General features: G+C 46.8%; 2 protein-coding genes across 8 annotated transcripts in view; both read right to left on the bottom strand.

The window, feature by feature from the left end:
- Positions 1–120: 120 nt before the first annotated feature.
- LARP4 (La ribonucleoprotein 4) lies at positions 121–22,249 on the bottom strand. Of its 7 annotated transcripts, none has more exons than XM_065654359.1 (17): positions 22,125–22,249; positions 17,321–17,487; positions 16,974–17,121; positions 15,251–15,409; positions 14,815–14,890; positions 14,157–14,293; positions 13,510–13,613; positions 12,626–12,736; positions 12,217–12,270; positions 11,460–11,669; positions 10,878–10,981; positions 7,309–7,542; positions 6,462–6,510; positions 6,100–6,258; positions 5,403–5,524; positions 4,951–5,116; positions 121–4,751 (listed from the first exon to the last, which is right to left on the bottom strand). In XM_065654359.1, the coding sequence occupies exons 2-17, from the start codon at positions 17,324–17,326 to the stop codon at positions 4,416–4,418; spliced, it is 2,175 nt and encodes a 724-aa protein (XP_065510431.1). In that variant the 5' UTR covers positions 17,327–17,487; positions 22,125–22,249; the 3' UTR covers positions 121–4,415. The 7 variants fall into 7 exon arrangements, with proteins under 7 accessions (XP_065510431.1, XP_065510430.1, XP_065510428.1 ...); XM_065654358.1 differs by lacking the exon at positions 22,125–22,249 and adding an exon at positions 21,448–21,478; XM_065654356.1 differs by lacking the exon at positions 17,321–17,487.
- LOC136000417 (basic proline-rich protein-like) overlaps positions 22,226–27,986 on the bottom strand; it is a 14,675-nt gene continuing 8,914 nt past the window's right edge. The window contains exon 5 of the mRNA XM_065654197.1: positions 22,226–22,341. Within this exon, the coding sequence (XP_065510269.1) occupies positions 22,226–22,341 (116 nt within the window). The remainder of the gene's footprint in view (positions 22,342–27,986) is intronic.

Genomic DNA, 27,986 nt, shown 5'->3' with positions numbered 1-27,986 from the left:
CAGCATGACAACACCAACGCGGGGCAAGTAAGAATGGGGGTGGTTTGATTTGTTTGTGGGTCTTTCGGGGGTTGATTGTTTCTGTTTTGGTGCGGGTGGGTTTTTTTCCTTTTAACTCAGCTTTATTTTTCTAACTGTTATTTCAATTTCCCATAGCACCTTGGCAATGTCAAAAACAAATACAAATACATGTATTATCATTTTAACATTTAAAGCATGAACCTACTTTACACAAATTTTTGTTTTGGACAGTTTTGACAACAGGAAGATACCAGAACAGACAAGTATAGAAGCCAGATAGGTTGCTGTTTTCTCCTTTCGCTGCAGCCCTACCGTGTTGAAGAGAGATCATAAATGCCAAGGGGAAGCTGGATTCATCTGGGAGGAACAAGATGTCTGTAGTAACTTGAGCTCAATATATTATCTGAATATTTTGTATTCTATAAAAATTAGAACAAAAACCATTTATGCACAGTCTGTTTACATTTGAAGTTGCATTTTTGGAAACTGTATCCATAACTGAAGCTCCATAAAAATAAACCTCTGGTTCTTAAATATAAAATTTTAAAGTTGTTACAGGTTAGTCTGCAGATGGATTTTTCAGAAATAAGTTGCTTTAACTCCATTTCAAGTCCTCCCAACTGTACATTAAAAACAGACTCAACCTCTTGAAGTGCCTCTGCTAAAAGCACTTAAGAGAAGAGCCAACTAAAATACTACAACAAACCAAAATTATGTACCATCCTAAAGGAAGCTCAGACTATATGTAATATATACACACAAAGAGCATGATAAATCATTCAGATTAATGGCAACAATCTTACGTTTCAGAAGGAAATATCAAAATTAGAAACAAAAATTCTATTGCATATCTGTAGTAATCAAGGATTTACAAAAAAACTTATCAGAAGCAATTTCCCCCCGAAGTGCATTTCTGTTGCATCGTCTGTAATACAATGGCGCATTTTACAAATTTAAAATATCATCTGTACATACCAGATATTTTACCCCAGGTGAACATTCACTTGGGAAACAGTAAAAACAGCGGACATTTCAAGACAATTAAGCTGATATTGACAAAGTAGTAAGGCCATAGCTATTTAACTACAGTAAAGCATCAGTTAAGTCACTTATTTGCTACTGATCTGCCACAGTATCATCTTTCTCTTCTGGTTAATAGAGTTACTTTTTTTTTTTTTTTTTTCTTTTTTTAAACCTACTGCTAAAACTGCACCATCATACTGTGCCAGGCTAACTTGAAAAAACAAAAAACCCAAAGATAGCAGGAATGTAAGATACTATAAAACTAACTTAAATTTTAGAAATCAAAAGAAAAAACTTTTTGCACTTTTAATTTTACTATCACATGCAAATAATTACTCCTCTTTTCACTCCCCAGCACAAGAGTGTGGCCCAGTCTTTTCCATGCACAATAATTTGGAAAAGAACTTAACTGGGGACGTCTACTTCTGCAGCTAACAAAAGTCAACCATTCCCAAAACAAGTCACAGTTCATAAAACTCAAAGTTACATGTGTTTCGCACCTTCTGGTATTTAATATCAGCAGAGTAGGAAAGTTTGTCTTTACATCACATGTAAGCGACCAAGAAGGAACGCGGAGAACTGCCACGTGTCGCTCCGAGCAGACAAGGACAGTGTCACCAGGGGTTTTCACAGCCTTTAGATTGACTTAGTTATTCCCCTCCCCTTCCCCAGAAAGAATAAAAGGAAAAAAACCAAACCCCACAGTTATAAATGGCAGTGGGGAGGGGGAAGAAGGGAAACGCTAATGTTAAATCCTTCCACGCAGGTATTAAATAAATAATTGTGAGCGCCCTAATCTGAGAAAGGTTTGAATATGCTGGAAAAAGCCGACAGGTTTAGAGACTTATTTGCATCCGCTGCACAAGAGCCAGAAGCTGCTGCTGGAAAACACGCACCCAGGACACACTGCGTGTCCTCGCCACGGCCGAGCTTTTCTAATCACTGTACAAAAAAACCAACTGAACTGCGGTTAATTTTTTTTTCTTCCCCACAGCTAATAAATGAAGTTACATTTCACAATTGTTACAAATTCATACTCTGAGCACTGCTTTACCAGGGAGGCCAGCGGTGAACGTCTGCACCTGCCTCTGCCCGAAGAGCCCTCACTCGGGACAGCAAACGCAGCTCTTGGCATCCCAACTTCGCAACGACAGCGCACACCTATCCTCGAGATCTGTGACTATCACACAGGTTTGGTTTTTTCCAGTTTGCAGTAATTGTTTAGAGCCTTTAAAGTGATTAAAAATGAACTTTGAATTAATTGCATTCAGAACTTGAACACTTCAAAAATATTTAAACTTCTCTATCATTCCAATAAACCTAGCATTATCAAAATAAATGGAGAAGGGTTCTGTAAGCATCCCTAAACTGTAGACGTGATCAACAAATTTTTACTAAATTAAAAAACAAAACAAAACAAAAAACAACCTCCCAAACCCAGTACAGGTAGTTTAAAAGTGAATAATGATTTTGGTTTTCTTTATATATATATGTGTATATATATAACATGCGTAGAAATGAACAGTTAACTGCATAAATACATTATATTGTGTTATGAATCAAATCAAAGCAATTGCCAAGCTGAATAATAAGTTAGAGAAATGACGACTCTGGCTTTATATATATATTTATAAAAATAGATATGAGTGTTCTCAAAGCAGTTGATAGCGAATGCCTACTGAGGAAGAAGCCGCCAAGGGTTATCTGGCTAAGAAATCAGAAGATGAAAATTTTCACAGTTCTTTTAACTGCCACTTACATTCATTCTAACGGCAACACTAGCATATATTACTAAGGTGTTTATGGTATATATCACAATTGAGTTTTCCAGTGTTCACAACTTACGACTTGAAATTTGTACACTTGTTATTCACTAAAAAAAGAAAAAAAAGAAAAAAAAAAGGTGTGATTCTTACTGCTGGAAGCTACTTTTCCCTAACACTTTATACAGAACTTTGAACCCTGGCATGCTGATTTTGGCAGATTAACGCACTGAATTTTCCTATTTCTGTCGTTATGGTAATCACCTTTAAACCTGAATGTGAACTATAGAATAGTGTTGCAATTTAGTCAGCATACAGCTAGGCAAGACGCTACCTTTCAAGTAGCTCCTCTGAACATGAGGGGTTTTGTGTAACTCTTTACCTTTAGTTCCACTTTTAACAGTTAAAAAAAGTCAGTTGCTACTACATCAGCTGTAAACAGCGAGCTCCCAGTAGATACAAACCCCGATTTCTAGTATACAGCATCCAACACTCTACTCCAGAACACACTGCTCGGTCAGTATACGGAAAATCCAGCCACAGCTCTGATTTGCCAGCGTTTGTTTTATATATTAGATTTATAGGATTTGCTAGCCGTGCAGAGACAGTGGCCCTGGGGGACTCGCGGAACAACCTGCCCAGGGTTCCACCTGCAATTCCAGGCTAACGTCACGTACTGCGATCCGTCAGTGCTACACTGGGCCTGCCTCCAGAAAACATACCGAGATAAACATGCTAAAGTCTGTAATCAAGAGATTAGAGAAAGTAACAAGCAAGGAAAACAAAACACACAAAAAAACCCAAAACAAAACAACCCACAACAACCAACAAACCTAAGAAGTTGCCCTCAAAAGGAGGGGAGGAAAAAGGGCAAATTAAAAATTCTGACTTGCTCCCTTCCGCCTCCTTCCAATTGCATCTAGAAGACAGTTGTTCCTGTCCATGCGCTCTGACCTACAGTCCAGTATCCTGTAAGAATTAGAGTTTAAAAACCTTGCTGAATTAATTATTAGGAAGGTCAAGAGACGATACTTCAAGCTGGAAACACAAAGTTTACTACAGTAGTACATTCAGTTTTCATCATAGGTGACTAAGTCACGACAACAGTATCTGGCTGCACTCACTCCACTCACACGCTGCCGATGTGCTCTGCAGTGCAAGGCCATCGATGGCAGACACATCACCCGACAAGCCAAAGGTTAAATAGGTTAAAAAAAGTTCTAATTTTACAGAAATGCTCATTTTTCAAAAATAATATTCTCTTATCCTTTTCCTCCTACACTGAGGGACAGGTTAATTTGTCAATTCATATTCTTTCGCTTTGTCAAAATGCTAGTTCACAACCCCAAAACTGATTTCAAGCAGGAAACCCTCTGCAAATTAAAAACAAAAATACAAAAATTATAATCTCTATATTTATATTGATTGGAATCCTCCAGCATTTGTGAAATCACTTTTAGAGATGAATTTTGGGACCCTCCACAACTTCTCCACACAAGCCACGCTCCAGTTCAGTATTCCCCTTCACGAATACTTCTTTCTCAGTCTCCTTTGCTGCTTATTAGTCCACAGCTCCAATTAAATAGAGAATAATTGGCTGGCCAAGCGTTACTTTGGTGACCGGGGTGGCACGTACTGCTCCTTGCCGACACGCCGCGGTGCTCCCTGAGGCGATGATCTGCGTCCAAACTGGCGCCTCTGTTCCCTGATTTTCCCAGCAGCTCCCCTGGGTGGCCCGTTGCCTCGGAACCCAGAATAATCCTTCATTCGACCTTCAACCTTGTCATGCGCCTTCTCCGGAGCCTTCTCGGCTGTGCCGTTCTCTTCGGTTTTGGCAGGGGGAACTATGTTGGTGCGATGTTCCCTAAGAGGCTGAACAGGAACTGGAGGCGGCTCCTTCGGGGGCTTCTGGCAAACTTCAGCGTAACTGAGCTTGCGCGGCTCCTTTGGGACCAAGGGAGAAGAGCAAGGTTTACAGACCAGAATAACCACGCTACGCTCATCCAGACCACCCCGGCACAACGGCAAACTTCCAGCGAGCGACTGCACCACAACTGTGGCAACCGCCTCGAGGGAAGGTCCCGGTGGTACACGGAGGAGAAAGCTGCCCCGCTCCCCAGGCTCTCCCTGCGCTGGGCCTCACCTGCAGCGACAGAGCAGGAGCCGTGCCCGTGCTGGAAGGTGACGTGCTGCTTGTCCTTGGCGGCTTCGCAGCGCAGACAGGAGACACGCACTCCGGCGGGGAAGCGTGGCTGGCGACCTCTTTCTGAGCAGTCACTTCTTCTGGTTTGCTGTCTGGCTGAACCGTGCTGTTAAATCAAGAACAACTTAACAGTAAGACCTACTCCCACAGAAATTAACGCCTGAGAAGGTATTTTCTTTGTTTGAAGTCACAACTGCGCATTTGCAGAACAGGATAGTACGGCCATTACCACCATGGTTTGTTATTTCCATCTAGTGGCCTCTAGAGAAGCTGCCCACCACAGATGGAGAAGAAACAACAAGCATGATTGCTGCCTTGCTGGACATCAGCGAGAGGCTTTGCTAGAACATACAAATTTTAATATTCTCCACATTTTAATATAATACACATACCTTAACACCACGGCTTCAGTCTGGTGTGGTGAACTTGCGCTTGTCACAGGCTGCTGGCCAGTGCTGTGCGTCTGTTCTTCCTGAGCAGGAGCTGGACTGCTGGGCAGCAAATCTTTGCTTTCCTGTACGGAAAACATAAGTTGCAAAACATGGAAAGATCACAGATGTGCTGAAATAGCTCCTCAATATGCCACTTCAAGACATCTGAGAAGTGGAATATTTGCAAAGGCTGCTCAAGTCCTGATTATAGGAATTCTACTTATTTTGGAGCACCTCCTCTAAAGCAATCACTCTTCATATGGGCAAAACAAATAGCGGATAACAACAAGAAGCGAGGTTGTATCACCCAGATTATCAACGCCCAGTCCCACCAGCTAAAACAACAGACTCGTTTGGAAAAAGCCCTTAGCTACACTAACACAAACTGCTCCTACTTCACCAGCCAACACTCCTCACTTGCCTGCTTTATTCCAAAACAGTACCGAGCTTACAGCTGTGTAATTACAGGAGCTTCAGCTAAATACCCACAAAAAGCCAAGGAAATCCAAGAACCGAAAGACAGAAAATGCACTATTATTAACAAACGTAGTAGGATGTTTAGGCTTAAAGCATTCTAACGTGTAGCTTTAACAGAAACTGGTCTTTTGACACACAGCACATGTGTGACCCTGTGCGTGCCAGAGCCAAGAGCGGGTACCTTTTCTTTGCAGACTCCTTTAACAACATCGGACATCCTGCTCTCCAGCACAGGCTCTCCTGGGATTTTTGCTGTGCTGCCAGGCAAAGGTGGGAAATTCGATGCTAGCAAGTCAAACTTTGGTGTCTGAGTCTTTGTTTCTGCTGAAGGCTGAGGTCTCTGGAGGAGGAAAATACTCGTTAAAATAGAGCCATAACACCCACCATTAAAGCACTGAGAAAGCGCGTCAGGTCATTTCTTAGAAACACTGAATACCCACAATGTGAGCTGAGAATTGAAGGACTATGCCATTCCTTCAATAAACACAAAGCCAACGCACTGCGCTTTGAGCAACTCCTCGCAATAAGGGAAGTGGAACTTACTGAAACCCGCTCATCTTCTCGTCTCCTCCGCCCTCTGAAAACGTTCCTCCTGTAAAGGCAAAAAAAAAAAAACCCAAAACAAGTCAGTAAGTGCATTCACGTGGCTGAAGTGCACACTCATCCGCACAAAGGAAGCCTGGGGCAGGGGACTCCCAGCAGCCTCCTGGTGCTTCTCCGGATACAGCTCTGGGACGTTCCCCATCTTCAGGAGGGGTCAAAGCTCTTACACCCCTGGAACAGGGCAAATGTGGGACACAAGTTCTCCTTTCTCTGCCCGTGAAGGAGGAACCTCAGATACAGCATTGTATCTGAATGAGCACAGACTACAATTTATAGAATAGTATCCTGTATTTTTATAGTAATAAGCTTATTCATCTGATTTCTCACATATCTGTCTTGATCACTTAAGTGTCTCAACACTGAATTAACAGGCAAAAGATAAAAACAGTTGATCTTGTAACATTTAGGGGCATCAAATTCCTCAACTGAGGATTTGCTTATTATTTACAGTGATACAAATACCAACTTTACCTCAGCAACTGTTTTAACTCTGGACGCAAAACAGGCAGTTATTTTGAAATACGGACACCTCACTATCTTCCTGCGAGGTATCTGTCAGAACAACTACCAGGTGTGCAGTCAAGCAGGAAGCATTCACACTCCCAGTTAAGTATTTATCACGCCTGGTTTATTTAAATGGCAGTTTTCCCCTGGTCAGTCTTTACAGAAATACATATTGTGCCAGCGGTTGATGATCCTTGGCTCATACAAGTCATTTGAGCCTCCAACACCACAACCCGACTGCATTGTTGCATTAGAGCACAAAGCGGCGCACGCGGTTCTTTACCTGCCCCTGCCAATGCCATAATCTCCATTCTGCTCCATCTGTGCCGTAGGGGAATCCTTCTGGGAATAACCTTGGTCTTGGTGCCCAGTTAACGTGCTGTTATGTCGCTCCATAACAAAATTCCTCGTGTTGGTTCTGCTCAGTGGTCCGTCCCCCACAGACATGGTACCGACAGCAGCTGGACCCTCCACAGCGTGTTCTGAGCTGTTGGATGATCGGAAATGAGGCTTCACGCTGCAGGACACAGAGCAGCAGCTGCGTGAGCCAGTTTAACCAACAAGACACAAAACCACCACCAACTACAGTTCATTCGTAGCTGATAGGAAAGGAGCAGGTCAGCAAGTACTGGAGCTGCACTGGAGAAGTTGTTCCCTACATACATTTGTCAAGAACAAACAGATTGTTCTTCCTCACCTCCATCTGCTCCTTTTGTTAACCTCTGCTCCTGTCAAGTGCTGCCGTTTGAAGAAAACATCGAGATCACTGCCTAACAGATACCAAAGGGAAAACACCAAAACTAACCCCCCCAAAAAAACCCCAAAGCTAAGGTTGTAGGAGAGCCAGAACAACACAAAGAGAGAGGAATTCTTCATGGGGTATTGGAAAGTGATCTGGAGAACTTAAGCCAAGCCTGAGGAACAAACTGATCTGGCCACGAGCAAAAAAAACCTGAACTGAAAAAAGGAGCCAGGAGTAGATGATGATTAAATAGGCTGAAGGGAGCAGGGGAGAGACACTGGGACAGCTGAGATCCCACCTCCCCAAGCGCCTGACATGGGGCTCACTGTTCCCGGGTCAAACGTGCCAACACTGACTCTGCAGTTTACAACGCCCCGGCTATTGCACCCAGCAACTGATTATTCAGCATTAAAGCTGTTATTGCCTTTGAACACAGATGCAGCTGGGCATGCTCAGTGTCTCTGCAAGTCTTAAACGCAGAATTACCCAGAAAAACTCTGACCTACCATAACATGGAACAGTTTTCTGGAGCAGCATTCACATGCCTTAGACTATGTATTTTCTACCTCTGCACCTCATTGTCTTGCCCACGCCATCCCAACCAGTTTCGGCAAGCGAGGCAAGGACCTTAAACTATATATATATATATATATATATATATATATATATCTCTCCTCTGGTCAACCCTGCACATCTCATAATTTAGGGACAGGAGGAGGATTTTGCACACTTATTGTTTTTAAACAATCTTATGACAACGCTCCATGCAATTAAACCAAAGTATGATTCCTGTCCGGGAGGAGAAATTAACTGTGTGTTCTCTTGCAGAGGGATCAATGAGCAGCCTGCAGCCTCACAAAGGGTCCTCTCTTTCAAGAGACCGTCAGTCGTGCAGCTTTTGGTTTCAGCAAGCTGGGCGAACACAGGAAGGCGTGTTGTGGATGCCACGGACCCCAAACTGCCTAACAAAGGGGTTGTTTCCTTCCAGCTTCCACCAAACTTGTTCCCTTCCACTTAGCCAGATAATTTAAGCCGGGAGGAAAAGTAAGGAAAAATAAGAGAATTCAACGAATGAAAAGTTATCATTTGTCAGCACTACATCAGAACGGCAGTAAGTGACGTGGTAGTAGCAGCAGCATTTTCCTCTCTTTGTTCAGCCATCATCCTCTGCTCTTTTAAAAACCAACCCCACTATCTGATGGGCTTCTCCAGAGCCTTGCGATTAAAGCTGAAAGTTTTGCAGTATTTCATGTGTAACCAGAAAGCACAACAAAAATCAGCTTTTAATAGACCAATTTTGAGTGGTCACATTCATCTGCTTTACCAAAGGCATTTGAAGTTACCTTTTAGATAGCTGGATAGAAAAATATCAATTTGACCAATACTAGCACTGAGGATTCTTTGTTACAAAGACTTAATTTTCCTTTCCCACAAGGATGTTGCAACAAATCAGAGCAAAATAAATAGGACAGGCTTAAACAAATGTTTAGCTACAGACAAAAATCCAGCCCTTAACAGTTAACTGCCTGTATGACAAAACATGTCAAGTTCAACGAGCCAGGACAGAAAACCAAACTAAGTTCTTCTGTTTTGTTCAATTTGTTCTTAACAATGGAAGATTCTCAAGTCATTATTCAGCCCTCAGATCTCATAATCTTACCCGTCATTGAGAAGGCCACAATCTTGTCTGGGCAGAAGAGCAAAGCAGAAAAGACAAGGAAAAAAAGGAAGGAAAAAAAAGCAGAGAGAAGGAGAGATGAAGTGAGAGAGCAAACAGAAGGAAAAGCGTGAAGTGCAGGCTGCCCGACAACCGACTGCTGGACCTGTTCTCTCTTAGCGCGATACTTGATCATCACTGGGCCAAACTCGGGGGCTCTGCCTCCCAAATCCTGCGGAATCTCACGTCTGCTTCCCCAATAGGAAGATTTATTTCCACAAAACCAGAGCGCTGTAAGATTGGCAGGAAAGATCAAACAACCAAGACAGAGCAGCAGAACCTGCACACACTCAGCCCTTAAGCTGCAACTTCACAAAGACTGAAGTTTTACAAATGGAAGTCTTCGCATAACCAGGAGAGTTTTGAAAGCTTAAGGATTATACAGTGAACATGTGGGCATTTCAAAATGTTAGTGTTTGGGTACACACAATTCTTGCACAGTTTCAGCATCCACACTTCTGAGAGGATTCATATACAGGAGAGTTTTACAGGCTTTAAGTTTGTGCATGATTTAAGAAACAAACAAACAAAAAACCCAAAACACCTTTATAAAAAACTCTGAGTTGGGAGCTGAGCAGCTCTAAGTGTAGAGTCACTACCAGCTCCACAGCCTGAATTGCGACTCTGCTGAGTCATCGCAGACCAAATTCTCAAGTTCACCTTCTGCCAGCAGCCACAAACCTGAACTGCATCACAAACCACTTACGGCACTGGCAGCTGTCAACCAATTTCTCAAACAGTATAAAAAGCAATTCCCGTGCTTCCAGCCCGCATGCTGAATACAGTAAAGAGCTTGCAAATAAAACAATTTCCACCCCCACAAACAGATTACTCCTCCATTGTATTTACAGAGTACTGTTCCAGCAAATACAAAGCTGTTTCCTCCTCCCCGGTGTTTGTATCAGAGTCCTTACAGTTATCAGGAAAGATGTGGATAAAGCAAATAAATTCCGGTAACAGCCTCAGCATCAAGCAGTTGAGCATCCAGCAGCCAGGGCATGCGACATTGAGCTACGTGAACGGAACGGCTCTGCGAGACTAATCACACAGCAGGAAAAGCTTATGCTGGTGCTGCAGGAGTTTATAATCTGCGTATAGCAAACATCATTAGAAGTATTACCTTAACAGGAAGTTATTTGTTTGTCTGCAGAAACTCCTCTGAGGCTTTTAAAGGAGTTACCTTTGCTCTCTCCACCACATAAGTCTGTTATTTTAGGATCTTAAGCGGCCACCTTGATTTGAATTTTATAAATCAAGTTGAAAAATGTCATACATTTTGATAAAGAAAATAAGCAGCCTAGTCCCATCAGAAGGCACTGCATTTTCCAAGTACACTTCAGGATCTCCGTACTGTAAGATCTCAAAGAGCAAACAATGCAGAGAGCTCTCTTACCGATTTCTATGGAATGGGCGACCTATACTCAAAGAAGCAGCATTTGTTTTATATGATCCTGGTGTATTAAAGCCATTCACAAATCCACCGTTAGGAAAGGGGGCCTGCAACAGACAGAACAGTCTCAACGGCTGAACCAAAAAGAAAAACGTTTGCAGTTTTCTGAGATCAGCTTCAGCAGTTATTCATCTAGCCCGTTTGTACTTCAGTGCTCAGTTACCAGATCTAGTGTATTGTAAACTTACTACTAAAGAGAAAACCCCACCAGGTTTACAGTCTGCACATCTACTTCAGCGTCAGTGTCCTCCAGGTTCTTGCAAGAGCTCCAAGCCTCTTCCAGTAACACAAGCTACCGCATAATGCAATTTCACCCCAAAAATGCTTTAAAGAAATGGCAGCCAATGGTGAGACACGTGGCCCCTCCGGCAGCCTTGCTGAATCAGGTCCACGACATAACATCACGTATTATAAACCAGAGGGGTCTGACAAGAAAACCTGCTCATCCTGCAGCTGAAGAGCTCACTGACCCTACTGCTTTGTTAACCAAACTATTCCTGATGGTTTGGGCCAGCTCTTACTCACCAGTGGCGTTTCAAAGTAAGGTGCGGGATTTGGAGACCACGTCTGAGGCACAATGCTGTAAATCGAGTACTGCTGAGGACTATATACAGGCTGCATGAACAGCGGGGAGGCAAACTGTGCTTGTGTTTGAACCGGCTGCGTGTAGACACTGGAATCCACCACCCGGTAACCATTCTTAGCAAAAAACGTGTTGATGGCTTTTATCCTTGCCTGAAAAATAGTAAATCACATTGGGAGAAAAGAAGCAGCAGAACATGAAATCTTTCTTGCCTACCAATTGTAACAGAAGGGACGTGAAGAGGAAGCAGGTTGATGACTGCTTTCAAATAACAACTCTGATAAAAATCAACACAGATTACATTCTCTCAGCATGTAAAGGGAAGGACACAGCTGCTTTAGCTAGAGAATCCATCGAGTTTCAGATAAACACTGCTCTCTATAGCAGGAACTGCCCAGACTCCCATTTTGACAGTTCCTCGCACAGTACAAACAGCGCGATTCAGCCTGATTTGTAGAGCAGGGGAGAGACTCCCGAGGACAAGAGTCCCTCCTGTCTCGAGATCTGCACAGCCAGACCCCGAGGAAAGCGGAGAAGGGAAGACGAACAGGAACCAACAACCAGCACCCGCTCAACTGTCATTTTTCAAAGTGCGACCTCATTCAAGTTACCAGCCTTCCTCCGATTCCCCCATTATCACTCCACTAGAAATAATATACAATTCCATTTGAACAGAAACCACGTCTAAAGCAGCCTTACCATAACTGGCTTGCCCTGAAAGGTTTTCACTTCTTCCCTTAAGTATTTAAACGCCTGCGGATATGAAAAAGATCAACATTAGAATATCTTGATAAAATTGTGCTTCTCAAAGGATAGTACGTGATTTAACATGAACGTGTAGCAATGTCCTTCCCCGTTAGGCTAAATTCATTAACACTTCTAATGCCAGTTATGGCCAGAGTACTGAGGCAGGAGACAGACAAATGAATTACATAAAACTCTCAACTTCTTTCTCTATTAACTAAAATTTGCCAATAACCTCTTAAAATACCAAAAGGGAGCTCAGCAAACAAACATTTCTTTTGGCTGCAGGAAGCCAGCATGCACTTTTTTTGAGGAAAAGCATGAACAACAAAACTGAGGAGTCGCCAGTGGAAGGCAGCCTTACCTGTTGTGCATCTGTGTCTGACTGGAATGTAACGTACCAGTTGTTGTTGTGAGCAAACTCACAGCTTATCACTTTGGGGCAGTTTTCATTTTTAAACAGAGCCTTCACCTCCTAAGGGAGAGGAGAAGTCAGGCAGGTAAGGGGACACTAGATCAACACATGTTTATGGTTTTAGGTCAGGAGAGTCACCCAGACAAGAATGATCTAAAAAAATATTTCTAAATCAAGGCAACTGGACAGTTTTGCAATAATCAGACTTTAAATAGAGGGCAAAGCAGGTGTTCAGTGTTTGCATTAAAAGGACTAATTAAAATGCTACGAGACAAACACTCTGTGTTACAACTCGAAAAAAACAAAGAACTAAATCATTCCGTGAGCCAAATATCAGGAGGAATTTTATTATCCGCCCTTCTCTGAGCATAATGAGCTCAGCTCACACTGGGTCCCAATGAATGAGAAATGTTTAGTAACGTTTCTTGCTGCCAAAACAACTGTCTGACTTTAAGGAAAGTTACCTCTGTGTCCAAGCTATGTCCTGGACTGATTTTATTTTTGGACCAGAAAAAGAGACGAGTTCAATCTTCAAAAAAACACCCCAGCCAGCTCAATTTTGGGTGGGAAAAAAGTTTAATAAGAGCAATTTTAATAATTAGTAAATAATTGGAAGGGTCAACGACGATAAGTTTCTACTTTGGCTTTTTTGACAATACAGCCAGGCAGAAAAAATTACTTGCGCATTTTACAATAAAAATATATGCGTTTCATCAAATTAAATACCAGCTGACCTTCTAAGCAACATGTCCTGTTGCTGTTTGAAAGGACTGTTGAAGAGACCTTCCGAAAACATAAACAGGCTTTTCTTTCTTTCTTTTCTACGTACTTACCTCTATAGGTGTTGTTTCAGGGATCTCACGGAGAATGATAATACATCGTTTGTGGTTTGGTCTTACTTTCTCCCCTCTCTCATCCACTTGTACCATAGGAGAAGCTAAAATTCAAAACCAAAAGTTGGGTTAATACTGGACACGGTGCACTACAAAACATCTCAGCAGGATTAGACTCCGTTACCCAACGCATCACCAAGAACCGCGACCGACTGCTTCAGAAATCAGATTTCTGGAATTCAGGGTAAAGACCGGTTTGACCAGCCTCAGTCTGTCAGACCTGCAGGAGGTTTCAGCTGGTTGTCTGATGTTGCCTCTGTCTACAGCTCAGGTGTCTAAAAAGCTCAGGCCCAAATTCAATTCACTCCCAGCTCAAATATAAAGGATATAAAACCTTCCTGGACAGAGCCCGAATAAGAAAAGCTCAAATAAGAGCAGGGAATCCAAGTCAGAACAAAGACTTTGAAAGTTCCCTTATAACAAGAATTCAGCAGTTTGGAACAGCCACTGATTCAAACATCTCTGCAGAACGAGGTTCCTTCACCATTTAACAACAGGCAAGAACCAGCAAAGAGACCAATACATTTCTCAGGAGCAAGGAAGGATTCTTTGTTCTGTTAATGCAGCCACCAAACGTCCCGACTTACATCTCAAAACTTCCAGAATAAGGTCCATATCAGTTGTCAGCTTTTTAATACCTTCCATGTTGGCAATTGTCCAGATCGGAACAAACTGATCACTGTCCATTTGAGACATCAAGTAGAGATCCTTGGAAAGATTCTCACTAAAAAGACACAAGTTCACCATTTTATAAAAATCCTGAACTTTATTTACAGAAGCCTCAAAACAACAGGATAACTGCAGGCTTGAATATTCACCCATACCGTTCACAACTAACTCTAGCCAAAATGTTCTTAGATTTTTCTCTCCTGGAAAAAAATCCCGGCAGATCAAAGCAAAGCAGAATAAGATAATTAAAATAAAAATCTTAATGAAAGTTACAGTGCTCTGGATCTTGCCACAGCGAGCTCTTCTGGTAATACAGAGCTAAATTATCTCAACATCTTACAGCTGTGAAGCACAGAACTCAAACCCAGTTCTCTATAAAGGACATGGCTGCACAGACAGGACCAAAACAACTGAAAGGTACCACAGGGTTTCTCCTGTATTTCAGCAAATCTCATTTCATTTTGCAACCAACTCACTCACAGTTAATGTTTTTAAGACGACAAAAGCAAAAAGAGGGGAAAAATTTGTCAACAATTTTAATAAAGCATTTATGCAAAGCTGAACTGTGTACTGTACCGTGAGAAGCAGAATTCAAGTTGTTTTTTCAAACATTCTCTAATATCTTCTGTGGACACAGCAGAGCTGCCTTCACCTAAAAGTTACCACAGGCACTATCAGATCTCAGTTTCACAGTCGGGATACAGCACAAGAACACATTTCATTGTACAATAAAAGATGGAATCCTTCTGGGTAAGACCAAGAGGAAACAGTTGCCTGAGACATTCTCGCCCCGCACACTCTCTGAGTGACTTGGATCCCACAGACTTCACCTCCTTGGCCCCCACAGATTTCACCTCCTTGGCCACGTGCCGTGGGTGGCTTCAACTTTCTCAAAAACGCACCGAACGGAACATCTCAAAGTTCCTGATTGGGCTTTACAAGTCCCATCGGAACAGCAGCGGACTCCAGAGATTGCAGATCCTGCCAGCGCTGTTCCAACGTGGATACTCACCAGACACTTCATAGATTTGGTATCCAAGATCTTCGGTCGCCAGGACAATTCCATTTGCAGATGCTTCGTCGACTCCTGTGCCGTTTCTTGTGGCTTCACAAGACGGGGAGTACATCACTTCATACTGCTTGCAGCTGTCCTCTGAAATCTCGATGTTACCTGGCAAAGGAACACATCATCAACAGAAAACCTATTGTAATCTTCAGAACATTTTCCATTTGAAATATTTTGGCTACCAACATTAAAACAAATACTTGAGACTGCTCTAACTCAAAGTCCCCAGACTTAGTTGACGTTTCTCAGACTTTTAGCGCACACTTTGTCCTGGGCAGCACCTCCTACCTCTCCAGTTTCAGAAAGATCTCTGGTTGGCACTAGAGTCTCAGAGACAAGTAAATAAAAGGATCGTGAAAGCGTAAGATCCTACGAAGCGGCAGAGGACGTAAAAGCAGGCTTTCCATCTGAAATTTTAAATATTTAAACGAGGTCCCTACAAACAAAGCACTAGAATAGCTTACATCACTTCTCCAACACATTACATGGTTCTTATTTACAGAAAGGACTCAGGAGCATCTAGTGAGTGTTATAAACCACAGTGGAAGGACATTGGAACTGTTCAACTCTCGTGCAGGACACCTCATCTCAGTCTTCACCACAGCTGCTTGAGATAGAAACAAGCGCAATTTTAGTTCAATCACTCAGGCAAAGGAGATTGTTCAAAAAACAAAACCCAGCTGTTCTGCAAGATCTTTTCCTCCCTAATGATGAATCCACTAAAAATATACTTTAAGAGCTACTATTCATCTACCTACATTGGAAATTACTTAAAAGCAAGAACAACGTACATGGAAAAGCTGCCTTGGATTTTCCAGCAGCTGACGCTGCCGTGATTGCCTCCTATTGTTATGAAGAGACAAAGGAGTTTCTCTCAGCCAGTGCACAAACTCAGTGCTCTCTCTTCACTTCTGCTGACTTACCACAAACTTTCGACAGGGCCACACAAACTGAATCCTCCCTTCTTTATCCCTCAGCTTTTCCTAAACCTTTTTCCAGGGAATTTCCTTCCTAATAGGCCTCTGTTGTATTTTGAGTAACCTCAGCTATACAGTTGGCTTCATATCAACTCTTAAGCCAAATCAGAAGAGTGAAACCCTTTCAATATTTAGTTCTGGGGGACAGGACTGACCACGTGGCAAGGATGGAAAACAGGGATGGAAATGGAATACAGACCAAAGGGACAGGAGCTGACCAGACACCTGCAGTTCCTACTCCAGCGCAAACGTTCCCGTCTAACAGTTCTCCAGCACCTCGGCAATCTCCCAGGACATGGTGGCCCTCAGATCATATCTTCCTGTTCACAGGGTCAAGTGGATACTAAAGTGCAGCGATGGTGAACGAGACCAGTCGTGAATCCATTTCTACACATTTAGCACCTTGTTTCCCTCTTAGCGCGTTACTCGGTCATCACCAGGCCCCTCGGGTCCTGTCACCTGCTCGGGTGTCCTGTTCCCTGCACCGGACACCTTGAGTCCCTCACAGTCAGACCTATCATCTCTATAAACGGTTCACTGCTTCCTCATGTTCATGTCCTACTTGTTGCTACCTCAGCACTAACAACCTCGAGGACAAGAGCAGGAGGTTCCTTCTCGGCACTGAACACTCGGCACCACCCAGGAAGGGCCACGTCCCGCTGCGCTTTGACCGCGGGCCCGCGACATCTCACCCTCGCCATGCGTCCCTTGCGCAGCCGCCGGTTCTTGCCACGAGTGCTCTGCGCCATTTGTCGGCGGCACAGCCTCGCCGCTCCCCTGGGGCACTTCTTGCCACACTTTTGCGTTGGGGTTTAAGCCGGCACCTTTCGATGTTACCTGCTGGAGAGACCAGAATGCTTTTATTAGGCAAAACAATCCAAAGATGCTTTACAAGTCAAGCCAGACAATCTAGGTGAATTTAGTGATTTTCTACAGAGTTCCACATCTCAAGTGTCTAACCAGCTATTAAGCACCTAAGTGATTTTGCATTAATCAAAACAGGAAAATCCACGGTATTTTCTGAGTATTTCATTTCTACCTCCATTAGAAGTGTTGCCTCCAACCCCTCTTTATTGACATCCACAGCATCAGCAGAGGACGCGCCTGGCCGTCATGGGAACTCACAAGCTTTTAAAGACACGACTGTCATAATGCTCCAGTCCCCTGTCACCACAAAGGGAACTTTTCCCTCCTCCAGACCCCTTCCTAGAAAGGAAGGTAAAAAAAAAAAAATATTTCAAGGAGAAGAAACTAATGATTTACTGAATTAGTGACATCTGCACTAACCAAGCATCACCTACGCTATGCCAGGGACTTACCTGAGTACCGCCCCATCTCCCCAGGACTTCACCTACATCTTATACACATCAGGGTACACTAATAATTGCCTTGAACTTGTAACCGAGGAGATTAAAGTTTTCAAAGCACCAAGACAAACACACACGTCATCCCGGCCTGCTGAGAGGGGGGAACAGGATCGTCTCAGTTTAAGACTGAGCAACGAGGACCATAAGAGGGCAAACAACGAGCCAAACGAGGGAAATTGCTGGATCCAACCTTTCTACAGCAAAAGACGGCGCCCTCCGAAGTCCCTTCTGAGAGCTGCTCAGAGCCGTTCAGGTTAAGGAACCCAGTAATCCAGCAACAGCAGAGAGGAGAAGTGTTGTAACGGCTTTTGCTCTAAAACTCACTCCACATAGGCAAGAAAATCTGTCTTTTGCAAAAATTCTCCTCCCAAGAATTCCCAACACCCTCCAAGCAACTAATACAGTTTCCCCCGAACAGGTTCCTTCAGACGCTTAACAGTCCACTTCGCTCATGCCATTTGTGTGAATGTAAAAGGCGAAGTCATTAATCCCAGCTCCTGTCTCACAAAGAGGCAAGTTTGGTGTTTCAGAGACCGGCTCCCTGCGTTCTAAAATGCAGGAGCGGTTTGTGCTCCCAGGCCTCAAACATAAAGCAAAAGGATAAGGAAGTAGTTGCAACAGCTTTAGAGATAATTCCTCTGCCAAGGTCACACCTTGTTCTAAAGCTATTTGCTGCAAGGAAAAGCCCAAACTCACTAACAAAAAGCCTCCAAACACTGGAGAGGTTCAAGACCACCAAGAGAGAAGGAAAAAACAAAGATCACAATTTTTGCAAGGCCCTCTTTGGGATTCAGAATTCCCCATGCACAACTGATTGGACCCACACAGCAACAGGGTTTTCCTCTCACCAATCTCAGCAGAAGAATATAGCTGGAAACAGAAAAACTCGAAAGAGTTCAGCATGAAAGGACACACATATGCTTCCCTTTAGTTTTCAGAGTAGCTGTTCTCTGACAGAACAACCTTAGAACCCATCGCACCCCTGTACTCTCACTGTCAAAGTGGTTCAGCTGCTGGTGACCCGGGACATGACAGACCTGTCAGCACGGAAACCTGAATTCACATTTCATCACAGCAAAAAAGACAAGGCATGTCCAGGAGATGATTCACTATTTTATAGAAATAAACATTGTCTCACACCTTACGTCTTGAGGTTTAGCTCAAGCTGAAAGTGATTTTAAGGAATAAGAATGATAAAGTGAAACTGAAACTCTTCAGGGAGTTCACTGCGCTGCTGGAGGGGATCAGAAGGAAAAAGCAACTCTGAGCACGGTGGATGATGTTACTCACTTCAGCAAACACCAAAAGACGTGCGTGGTAACACAGAGGTTCAGAAATCGCAGGTCCAAGTGAAAAGTGCGAAGAAACTAAACAGATCTGGGCTGATAAAGTGATGAATGGATCTATTAATCCAAGGGCTGAACCGCAGACCTGAGACAGCGTGGGCTGCTCCTGTGTTCTAGAAACACTGAGCGACATGGAATGCAGGTTCGCGAGACCCAGCCCTGATGTCGCATCTCAACAGAGAGACTGGACTGGAGAGGAAAAACATCCCTCATCTACACCAGCTTTTGAAAATACAGACCGCTGTGCTCCAGGAGCAGCGCCGCTTCTGAACACAAGGCCAAAATATCAATTCTTGCTTATTTAACTGAGGCTAACAAACCCCGAGCACGTCTGATTGGCTGCGCAACAATCCTCCCAGCTGCTATCGGGAACTTTCATGCCGAGGTTAAAGCTTTACAGAGTGACAAAGGTTGGGAGCACTCGCTGGTGGCCGTGAGCTGACACCACTTTCGGCAAACATGGAGCAAAGATTCTCCTTCAAAATTGACTATGAAGCATCTATCTCTTATTGAAAGGATGGCAAAGAATATTTTTCTTATTGTAACAGTCTAAATTACATTTAACAAATGCAATTAAGCCAATAAAAATGAAAGTACTCAGAGTTTCTTTTAAAGCATTCTATTTTAATATTAATTCAAACTATCCTGCAACTGAAATCTTAACACTGGGCTTGTGACAGATTTCCCAGAGCTAGACAACTCTAAAAAGGAATCTAAGTGAAAAATCTAGAAGAGAATTTAATAAAACTTGTGAGAATCTGATCATTTTCCAGAAGCAGACGGAAAAAACCCAAAGGTCAGCAAACCTATGGGAGGTTGGCAAAGAGCAGCCTCGTGCTGGCCGGGGGATGCGGCGGGCAGGGAAATAACGTCTGTAGTGGCCTCGGACACGCGCCAGTGTGGTTACCCAGCACCTTCGCAGAGCTGAGCCAGGCTGCAAAGCAAACCGAGAGAGAGAAAAAGCTGCTGCACCCCCAAAAGGAACAGGCAGAACCGGGGAACTGCCCGCGGGACAAAGACACAGCAGCTCGGCGCTCCAAACGGCCCAGGGAACTCGCCAAACACAAGTGAACGGCTGCACGAGTTCCCTGCACTGAGCACAGTGTGTTTTCTCATCAGATCCAGCTGTGCCGTGGGACAGTGGTGCCACCGCTTCTGTGTGACGGGGACAACCTGGGGAGTTTGTCACCTGGGGGTGCAGGAAGCCTCACCTGCTAAAAGGAGGTTTTCTAGTCCTGCTTTTCCAGCTGGCAGCAATTAGGGCGGCGTTTCACCCACCTGAGATGCACAGATTTCAATTTTCCCAATAAATCACTAATATATTGAATTGACAATATGTACCCAACTGACCAAAGCACAGAGCAAGACATTAGCAATTACATTCCTCACAATTATCAAACAGCAAGTGAGAAACAAGACCTACTCCAAACATTAATGCATGAAAACCAGCCCAAGACCGACACCGTTCCCTCACTGCAGCAAGGTTTTTTTGAGCTAAAAGATATTCGAAGAACATAGAATTCCACTGTGTGCACTGTGAAGGAAACAATTCACAATCGTCATGTGCACCCTTCAGTTAAAGCTAAAATATAACACTGGCAGCTAAAACAAGTCCATTAATCCCCCCGAAAGCCTCCGGATTTCCAACACAACCTGGTTCTGTGCCTCATTTTTCAGGGAACCCCAAAGGTCCCGTGAGAAAAGCCGCAGTCTGGTTCTGAGCAGCCAACCACAGAGTTTCAGAGCACCTGGTCAAGAGCTCAAGTTCCCTGTCCTGGCAGCGAAAAGGCACCTTCGGAAAGCCTGGACTGTCCTCAGGAACTCAAAATTAAACATTACTGATGCTTCCTGAATGCAGATCACACAAACCAACTCGCAACGCTGTCAGCGGAAGGAGATCACACAAACCACCAAGGCAGCTTTGTGCTTTCAGACGCTTCGCTGACCACCAGCCGCGCTGCCCCGCGCCCCTCAAGCAGCTTCCAGAACCACCCTCTGCTCTCCAGGAACCTCATCCACGGGCCCAGCTCCGCTGCACTGAGCTCCCAGCTCCACCAGTTCCCCTTCCAGTTAAATACTGTCCAACCCAATTCTTAAGGCCCGCCACTCCGTGTTCACAACATGATTCTTCCCCTCTCGGTACAAGTCAAGTGATGTTCAGCTGATAACTCAGGCAATTAGTTTAAGAAGGAAAAGGTGTTTCCCGAGCTGATTTATTTAGAATTTATTAAAATTACATTCGGTCCTTTGAAGGCAACCGCGAGGCTGATGTGGCCCCCGGTGAAAATGAGTTTGACACGAGGTTCGTAACTGCGGAATATTTGTTGATGTTAATGTAGCAGATCAGCCCCGCACCTGAACTGAACACACCATTTCGACCCATCGCGTTCCCACAATTATCGCTTAATTAACCCGCACCCGGCTGCTTCGGGCACTTCTCGGACAAAACTTACTGCGAAGTTTAAAGCGGCAGCAGCGCGGTTACCCGGGTTTGAACGGCAAACGCTGAAACGGCTTCAGCGAATCCCGTGAAACGCCGTTAACGGGGAAGCACCGGCCGGGCCAACGCGCGGCCCCCCCCGCCGCGCGGAGCGGCCGAGCGGGTGACACGGGGACGGGGACACCTCCGCGCCTGAGAACTCGCAGCCGCGTCCCGGCCCCGGCGCGGTGCGCTCGGTACCGGCCCGGTCGCTCCGCCCCAGCCGCGGGTGCCTCATTAACGTGTTTCCCGCACCCGCCCGCACGGGCCCATCCGGACGCGCAGCCCCGCGGGGCGGCCACGCGGTCCCGAGCGGCGCCGGGCCGGGCCCGCTCCGCTCCCCGCCGCCCTCCCCGGGGCGCGGGAGGCCCCGCGGGTCCCGCCCGCCGCCGAGCGGGGCCCCGGGCCCGCGTCACCTTCACCGCAGGCCGCGGCGCGGCGGCTCCCGAAGGTCACCGCGGTGCCTTTCACCGCCCCCGCGCGGAGGCCCCGGCACCGGCGGAACGTTCCAGAGCGCCGAGCCCCCCGCCCCGCCCGCCGGGCCCGCGGCCGCCGCCCCCAGATTTGCTGTGTCAGCCCCGTCCCCTCCCCCCGGCGCAGCGTGCTCGGCCTCGCCGCCACATGGCCCGGCCCCGCGCCGCCCCGCCGCACCTCCACGAACAGCAGCATCCTGCCGCCCGCGCCCAGGCCGGCGGGCCCGCGATCGGCGCCGCGCTCCCCGCTGCCCGGCGGCGGCCGCGCCAGCCCAGCGGTCAGCACGGGCCGGCTCCGCCTCCGGCTGCTGCCGCCAGCGCCCGCCCGCCCGCCGCCTCTTCCGGAGCGCACCGAGCGCTTCCGGGGCACGGGCGGGAGCGGGCCGGCCCATTCCCTGCGCGGAGCGGGGGGGGATGGAAGCACTCCGGCAGGGGGCGCGCCGCTGCCGCACTGCGCGGGGGGGAAGGCGCCCCCCGCGGGCGGGATGGGCTGATCCGGGGAGCGGGGGCGGTCCTGGGGGGCTCTGGGGGCTTGGGTTTGCGAATTTAAGAACCCAAAACACTTTTTTCTTCCACAAGGCATAGGCGGGTCTTTGTGCTCCCCCCGCGCCTTCCCAGACTGCGCACAGACTGGCCGGGGGCTTTTTTTCCCCGATTTTCCGTCTTTTCGGCTCTTCCCGCAGGGGACAGTGCTGAGCCAGTGCCCGGTGCGTGCGCGGTGGGGCCGGGACAGGGCGGATCTCAGGGTGACAGCATCATTTTGGGTGGAAAAGCCCCTCAGGATCATCGAGTCCAACCGTTCCCCACCCCTGGCACTGCCCCATGTCCTGAGAACCTCATGTCCGTCTGTCCAACCCCTCCAGGGATGGTGACTCCAGCACTGCCCTGGGCAGCCTGTTCCAATGCCCCACAGCCCTTTGGGGAAGAAATTGTTCCCCAGATCCAACCTCAACCTCCCCTGGCGCAACTTGAGGCCGTTTCCTCTGGTCCTGGCGCTTGTTCCTGGGGAGCAGAGCCCGACCCCCCCTGGCTCCAAGCTCCTTTCAGGCAGGTCAGAGATCAGAAGGTCTCCCCTCAGCTCCTGTTCTCCAGCTGAACCCCCAGCTCCCTCAGCAGCTCCCATCACACTCGTGCTCCAGCCCCTCACCAGCTCCGTTCCCTTCTCTCAACTCACTCCAGCACCTCCAGCTCTTTCCTGGCATGAGGGGCCCAAAACTGACCACATTCACTCACCTCCACGTACGTGGTTGAGCCCACAGGAGCCTCAACTGTTTATTCTGTATGTTGCACATTTAATATTCACTTTGCAGTGACATTGAGATCAGTGTCAGACGGACACAGAAGGGGCCAAATCTCATCCAGCGGAAGCTCCGACCACGAGAATCCTGCTCACTGCTGCCTCAGCTCCTGCCCTGGCGCTGGAGAACGGAGGGGACTCTGCAAGGGAAAAAAAACCAAACAGCTTTGAAACCATTTCAATTTAGAACAACAGGGCAAGATCTACAAAACTTATTACAGCCAGTTGAGGGGAACCGGCGTTGTTGAGGGGGTTCAGGTGATCAAGAAGCATTCTGTTAAAGAACTAAGATGTTCCACAGGGCGTTTTGTTTGGGCGCGGGACACAGTTTTCAGCCCTCAGGGTCCCCGTCAGGGGGATGTTGCCACAAATTTCTGCCGCTTGCCCACCAAGGGAACCCAGACGCTGCTTAGCGCCATTCCCTGTAATTACAATCTAGCAAATTGGGGGTGTTTAAGAGGCAGCGCAATAATCAGGGTCCGCTGAAGAGATTAGAAGCGGTGGCACAAGCTGCACTGCAAAGTGCCGGCCCAGCTGGCAGGTCCTGCGGGCGCTTCGCTGACCAGCGTCTCCCAGACATGCGAATGAAAGAAAAGGCGAGTGAAGGAGGAGAAACCGAAGGAATAATTTCAAGCAGAATAAATGAGAAGTGACTAATTACAGACTGTGGAATCTGTTCTGGAAACTTATCTTCTGCCAGGGGCCACCCGACTACAAACTGCCAGGGACAGCGCAGAGCAAAACCATTTTGGATCGTTATTTATTCTGACATTTAGCGAAACCTCATTCCTGGTAGTTACAGCAAGGAATCGAGAACCTCTTCTTCCTTCTCATCTCCTTCACTCACCAGATTTCATCAGACTGAGCACTTTTCATCTTCAAAGCACTTTGCAAACATTAACTCGTTAATCCTCATGCCCCCTGTGAAGCAGTTAAGTATTATCCCTGTTTTACAGAGCTCTTTATCTCCAAATCTGCTCATTAATTTTTAGCGTGCCCATTGCTTTAACTGGAGATATCAAAGCAATAGAGAAAACCCAGCACAAAATAGTTCTGAGCTTCATTTTGAGCCCTGCTGAGTACCAGGGTATCCTATGGGAGCTTGGGATTCTGCAGCCAGGCCCTGATGGGATGTAAATTATCACTAATGCTCAGATGAGATAATTTTCCTGAAGCTGGTTCTGCCCGGATCTCCCATTGCACTGAGGTGTCAAGTGGCGAGTGTCACGGACGTCAGCGAGAGACGGCCAGTCCTGGCAGAGCATTTACAGCTTCATCGGCTTCGAGTGCAGATGGGCTGGAGAAGCAGCCCCAGTCCATAGAGCTAGTAAATAATTCATCCTTTGGAACAATAATTCTCTGTTTTCTCTGGGAGCGATGCAGAAGCGACACAATTGAAGCCACAGAACGCGCTACAATCAGGTAACCTTCATACCTATCTGGCAGCCAAATAAAACCATGTTTGTGTTTACACTGCGGTGAAGTTTCTTTCCCATTAGTCACCATCAACTGTTAACTTACAGGAGGGTGGCGAGACAAACAATCTTCTTTGACCTCCATGCAGCGCAGCGCGGAGCTCAGGGTCCGGCCGGGCTCCTCTCCCCGAGGCCGCTCTCAACAGCCCCGTTCGGAATCGCAGCACAAACAATTGTGCATTCTGTCCGTGATGTTCCAGAGCAGAATGAATCGATACACACACTGACACGAGACGTGATATTGTGACAACAAACGAAGGGCATGGCACAAAGCTCCTTTTTTCACAGCGGTCACTTGGCCAGCTTTGGGGAAGTGGACTACAGTGGGATTTATTTTTTGTTACAGGTCAAATTATCTGATATGAGCGGATGCCAGTAAAAACTGGGATTTCCTGCCACCTAACTTTCCCCTGCTCCATTTATTTTTGCTTGCTTTGGGTGCACCTTCTGAATTTATCATTTACTCCTCAGAAAACAGCAATCCAGCAGCACACGGGATCTCAAGGGCATCTCACCTGTTCTTGAGCAGCCAGGACAGGGCGGGAGGAAGATGAGGACTGTGACACGTCCACCTAAACCAGCGAGCAAAGCCTTTCCCAGGCACCGCAGCCAACAGGACATTTTCAGCACCCGCTTGATTTCGCAAGAGGAAACTCCACCTCGAGGTAGCGCTGAGGGCACAGCATCAGGAATTTGTCCTTAAGAGGCCAGAAGTTGAATGTTATCACCACCAGGCAGACTGACAAATGCAAAAGAGCAAAACCTATTGTGGTCGGGAGCCTGGAGCAGCTACGCTGGCAAAAAGATTAATTACATCTGGGTGTGAGCTGGAACCGCACACCCAGCAGTCCCGAGGTTTTGGTTACTCCCTCGCGAAGTGGGAAACGCTGCTCCCTCCCCGATTGCGCTGCAGTGAGGATTCCGTTTCCCTTTTCCGAGTATTTTACCTCTGTTCTACCCACACCGGAATGGTTATTAGCTGAATTCAGGCATAGCTGAATGCAGATGCCACATGATGCAAGAATAAAACACCTTCTCCCTGGTTCTGATGAAGTCTCTGCACAGCAAAAGCTTTTCCCATCTGTCAGTCTGTCCAAGCTCAGGCCCTGGGACAGGGATGATGTCCTGCGCTCCGTTAACCAAAACACACAGCGTTGTGCCTGAAACGAGAGCTGACCCCGGCTCTGCGCCACCTTTTGTCATCCAAAGGTGCTCTGCTCTGGTTACTATACCCTTGCTGCCGTCACCATTATCAGCGAGGATAATTTTTAAACGAGGAATATTTTTAAACGCTGAATAGCTATTGAGCTGGCAGCACTGTCTCTGCCGCAGCTCTGCCGGGCAGCTGCGGTGCCTCCAGCAACCAGCGGAGCCGCTGGGATTACAGGGTGTTCCCGGCACGGAGCTCTGCAGACACGGGCTGGGCCTCCTTAGTGGCTTGGTAAAGATGTCAGCAAAGACCAGTCTCAGCAGGCCTGCTGGAAACATCTGGCTTTAATTCTTCTCCAAAGCCATGACATTCATTTCGACCTCAAACCACTTTCCTTTCATCTATCCGGAGGACGAACCCCGCGGCAGAGCAGCTGACTCTGTGCCCGCCAGTCCCTGGCGCTGTCCCGAGGTCACGGCAGAGCCAGGGCCGTGCTCCTGGTGGGAGGAGATCTCAGGAGAGGGCAGCAGCTCACAACTGACACTTCCCTGCTCTTCTCCCTCCCTGGAGCTCTTTTCAAGTAGTTTCAAGGCATACATTTCTCTGTCAACATGTCTCAAAGGGGCCGAGTCCAGCTTAGACCTGATTTCCTCCCTTAATTCACTGGACTAAGAAGCCACCACTTGAGGAACAGACAGAGGTGGCACGCTGGCCTGAGCAGGAAGGCGAGCGCCTTTGTGCTGGAGGGAGAAGCTGTGTCTGTTTAGAAATCCCTTTGCTGAGGATGCTGAAGGCTTTGTGGATATGCTGGCACGCTGGGAAGAAGCCTGGGAGAATCAGGAACATGGGCAGAGGAGTTTTGTCAACAACCCTTGACCGATAATTCTGGTATCAATAAATGACAACCCTAGCAAGGAGACGATGTTTTGAACTCTAAACGTGCTATTGTGCAGCAGAAGAGGCCTAAAGCAAGAATGCTGGATGTTGGAAAGATCAGCTGCTCCATCACAGGATCCCCTGATGCCTGTAACCACAGTGAAGTTTTATCCAAAGCCAGCCAGACTTCTGGCTCCATTTCTAGGTCTGAGCTCAGCAGAGATTGTGCAGTCGCGTTTTCACAAACTTCCATCAATGCTGAAGTAAACGATTTGCTTTCCAGGCAAAATTAAGTCCCACCAGCGTGGGGTGGGTGCCTCGGGCAGCCTCTGCGCTGAGGAGCAGCAGTTGCTGGGTCTCGTTCCAACCCAGTTCAGCGCAGGTGAACAGCACTGAGCTGCAGCCCCCAGGGGCAGACCGTGTCAGACTCCGGCTACGCCCAAACACTTGGCTGGGCCGGAGTGTATGTACCGTGGCAATAATATTCAATAAACCAGCTCTCCTCGTCTGCCTGCCCTCCTTCCTGCGACTGGGCCACTCTCTTGAAACTGCCCCAATTAACAGGATTTAACTTTCTCTTTAAAGTGCCCATATAAAAGCAATCTGCGTGGGGAACAAGAAGACAAGAAGCAGCTGCCCTGTGAATTCCCAGCCCATTGCCCAGCGCTGCCAGGAAAGGAGCACGGCCCTGCCGTGGCATGAGCGTGGTGGCGTTAACAGCTGAAGGAAATTCTGCAGCTCATGGGCGGCTTTTGGTACCCAGGAGCTTCCCTTCCTTGTAGGCCAGGCAGGAAACCCACCCGGGTATGAGGTTATCAGGAGCTGATCTCTGATGATGTGGTGCAAAGTAGCCAAAATGTCCCTCTGCCACCTTGTCGCGGTTCCATCAGGACTAAGACTTCCAGACAGAGAGGAGGAGCGAGTGAATTACGCAGGCCAGAGCTGGAGCAGGAAATGCAGCTGCCAGGCTGACTCAGCACCGCTTCCCGCTTGGACCTTGAACACATGGGAGCTGTGCAGGATGTTAATATTTAACTCCACCAGAAATCCCCGATTTAGCAAAAGGCATCTGAGACTCGTTGGCTTCTGGCAGGAGATGTTTTGCTTCGCCAGAAGCTGCGCTGGTGACAGAGTCTCGGCGGTCAGGTCAGCAATTGTGTCTTTCAAAAGTCAATTAAGTCCAAAGGGCCTGACAACATCTGATAAACTCCAGGAAAGAGATGGATAAAACCAGTGGCATGA

The sequence above is a fragment of the Caloenas nicobarica genome, chromosome 33 (genome assembly GCF_036013445.1).
Source record: "Caloenas nicobarica isolate bCalNic1 chromosome 33, bCalNic1.hap1, whole genome shotgun sequence".
Classification (NCBI taxonomy): Eukaryota; Metazoa; Chordata; class Aves; order Columbiformes; family Columbidae; genus Caloenas; species Caloenas nicobarica.
The sequence above is the reverse complement of the archived record's forward strand: the minus strand, read 5'-3'. Positions and strand labels throughout refer to the sequence as shown.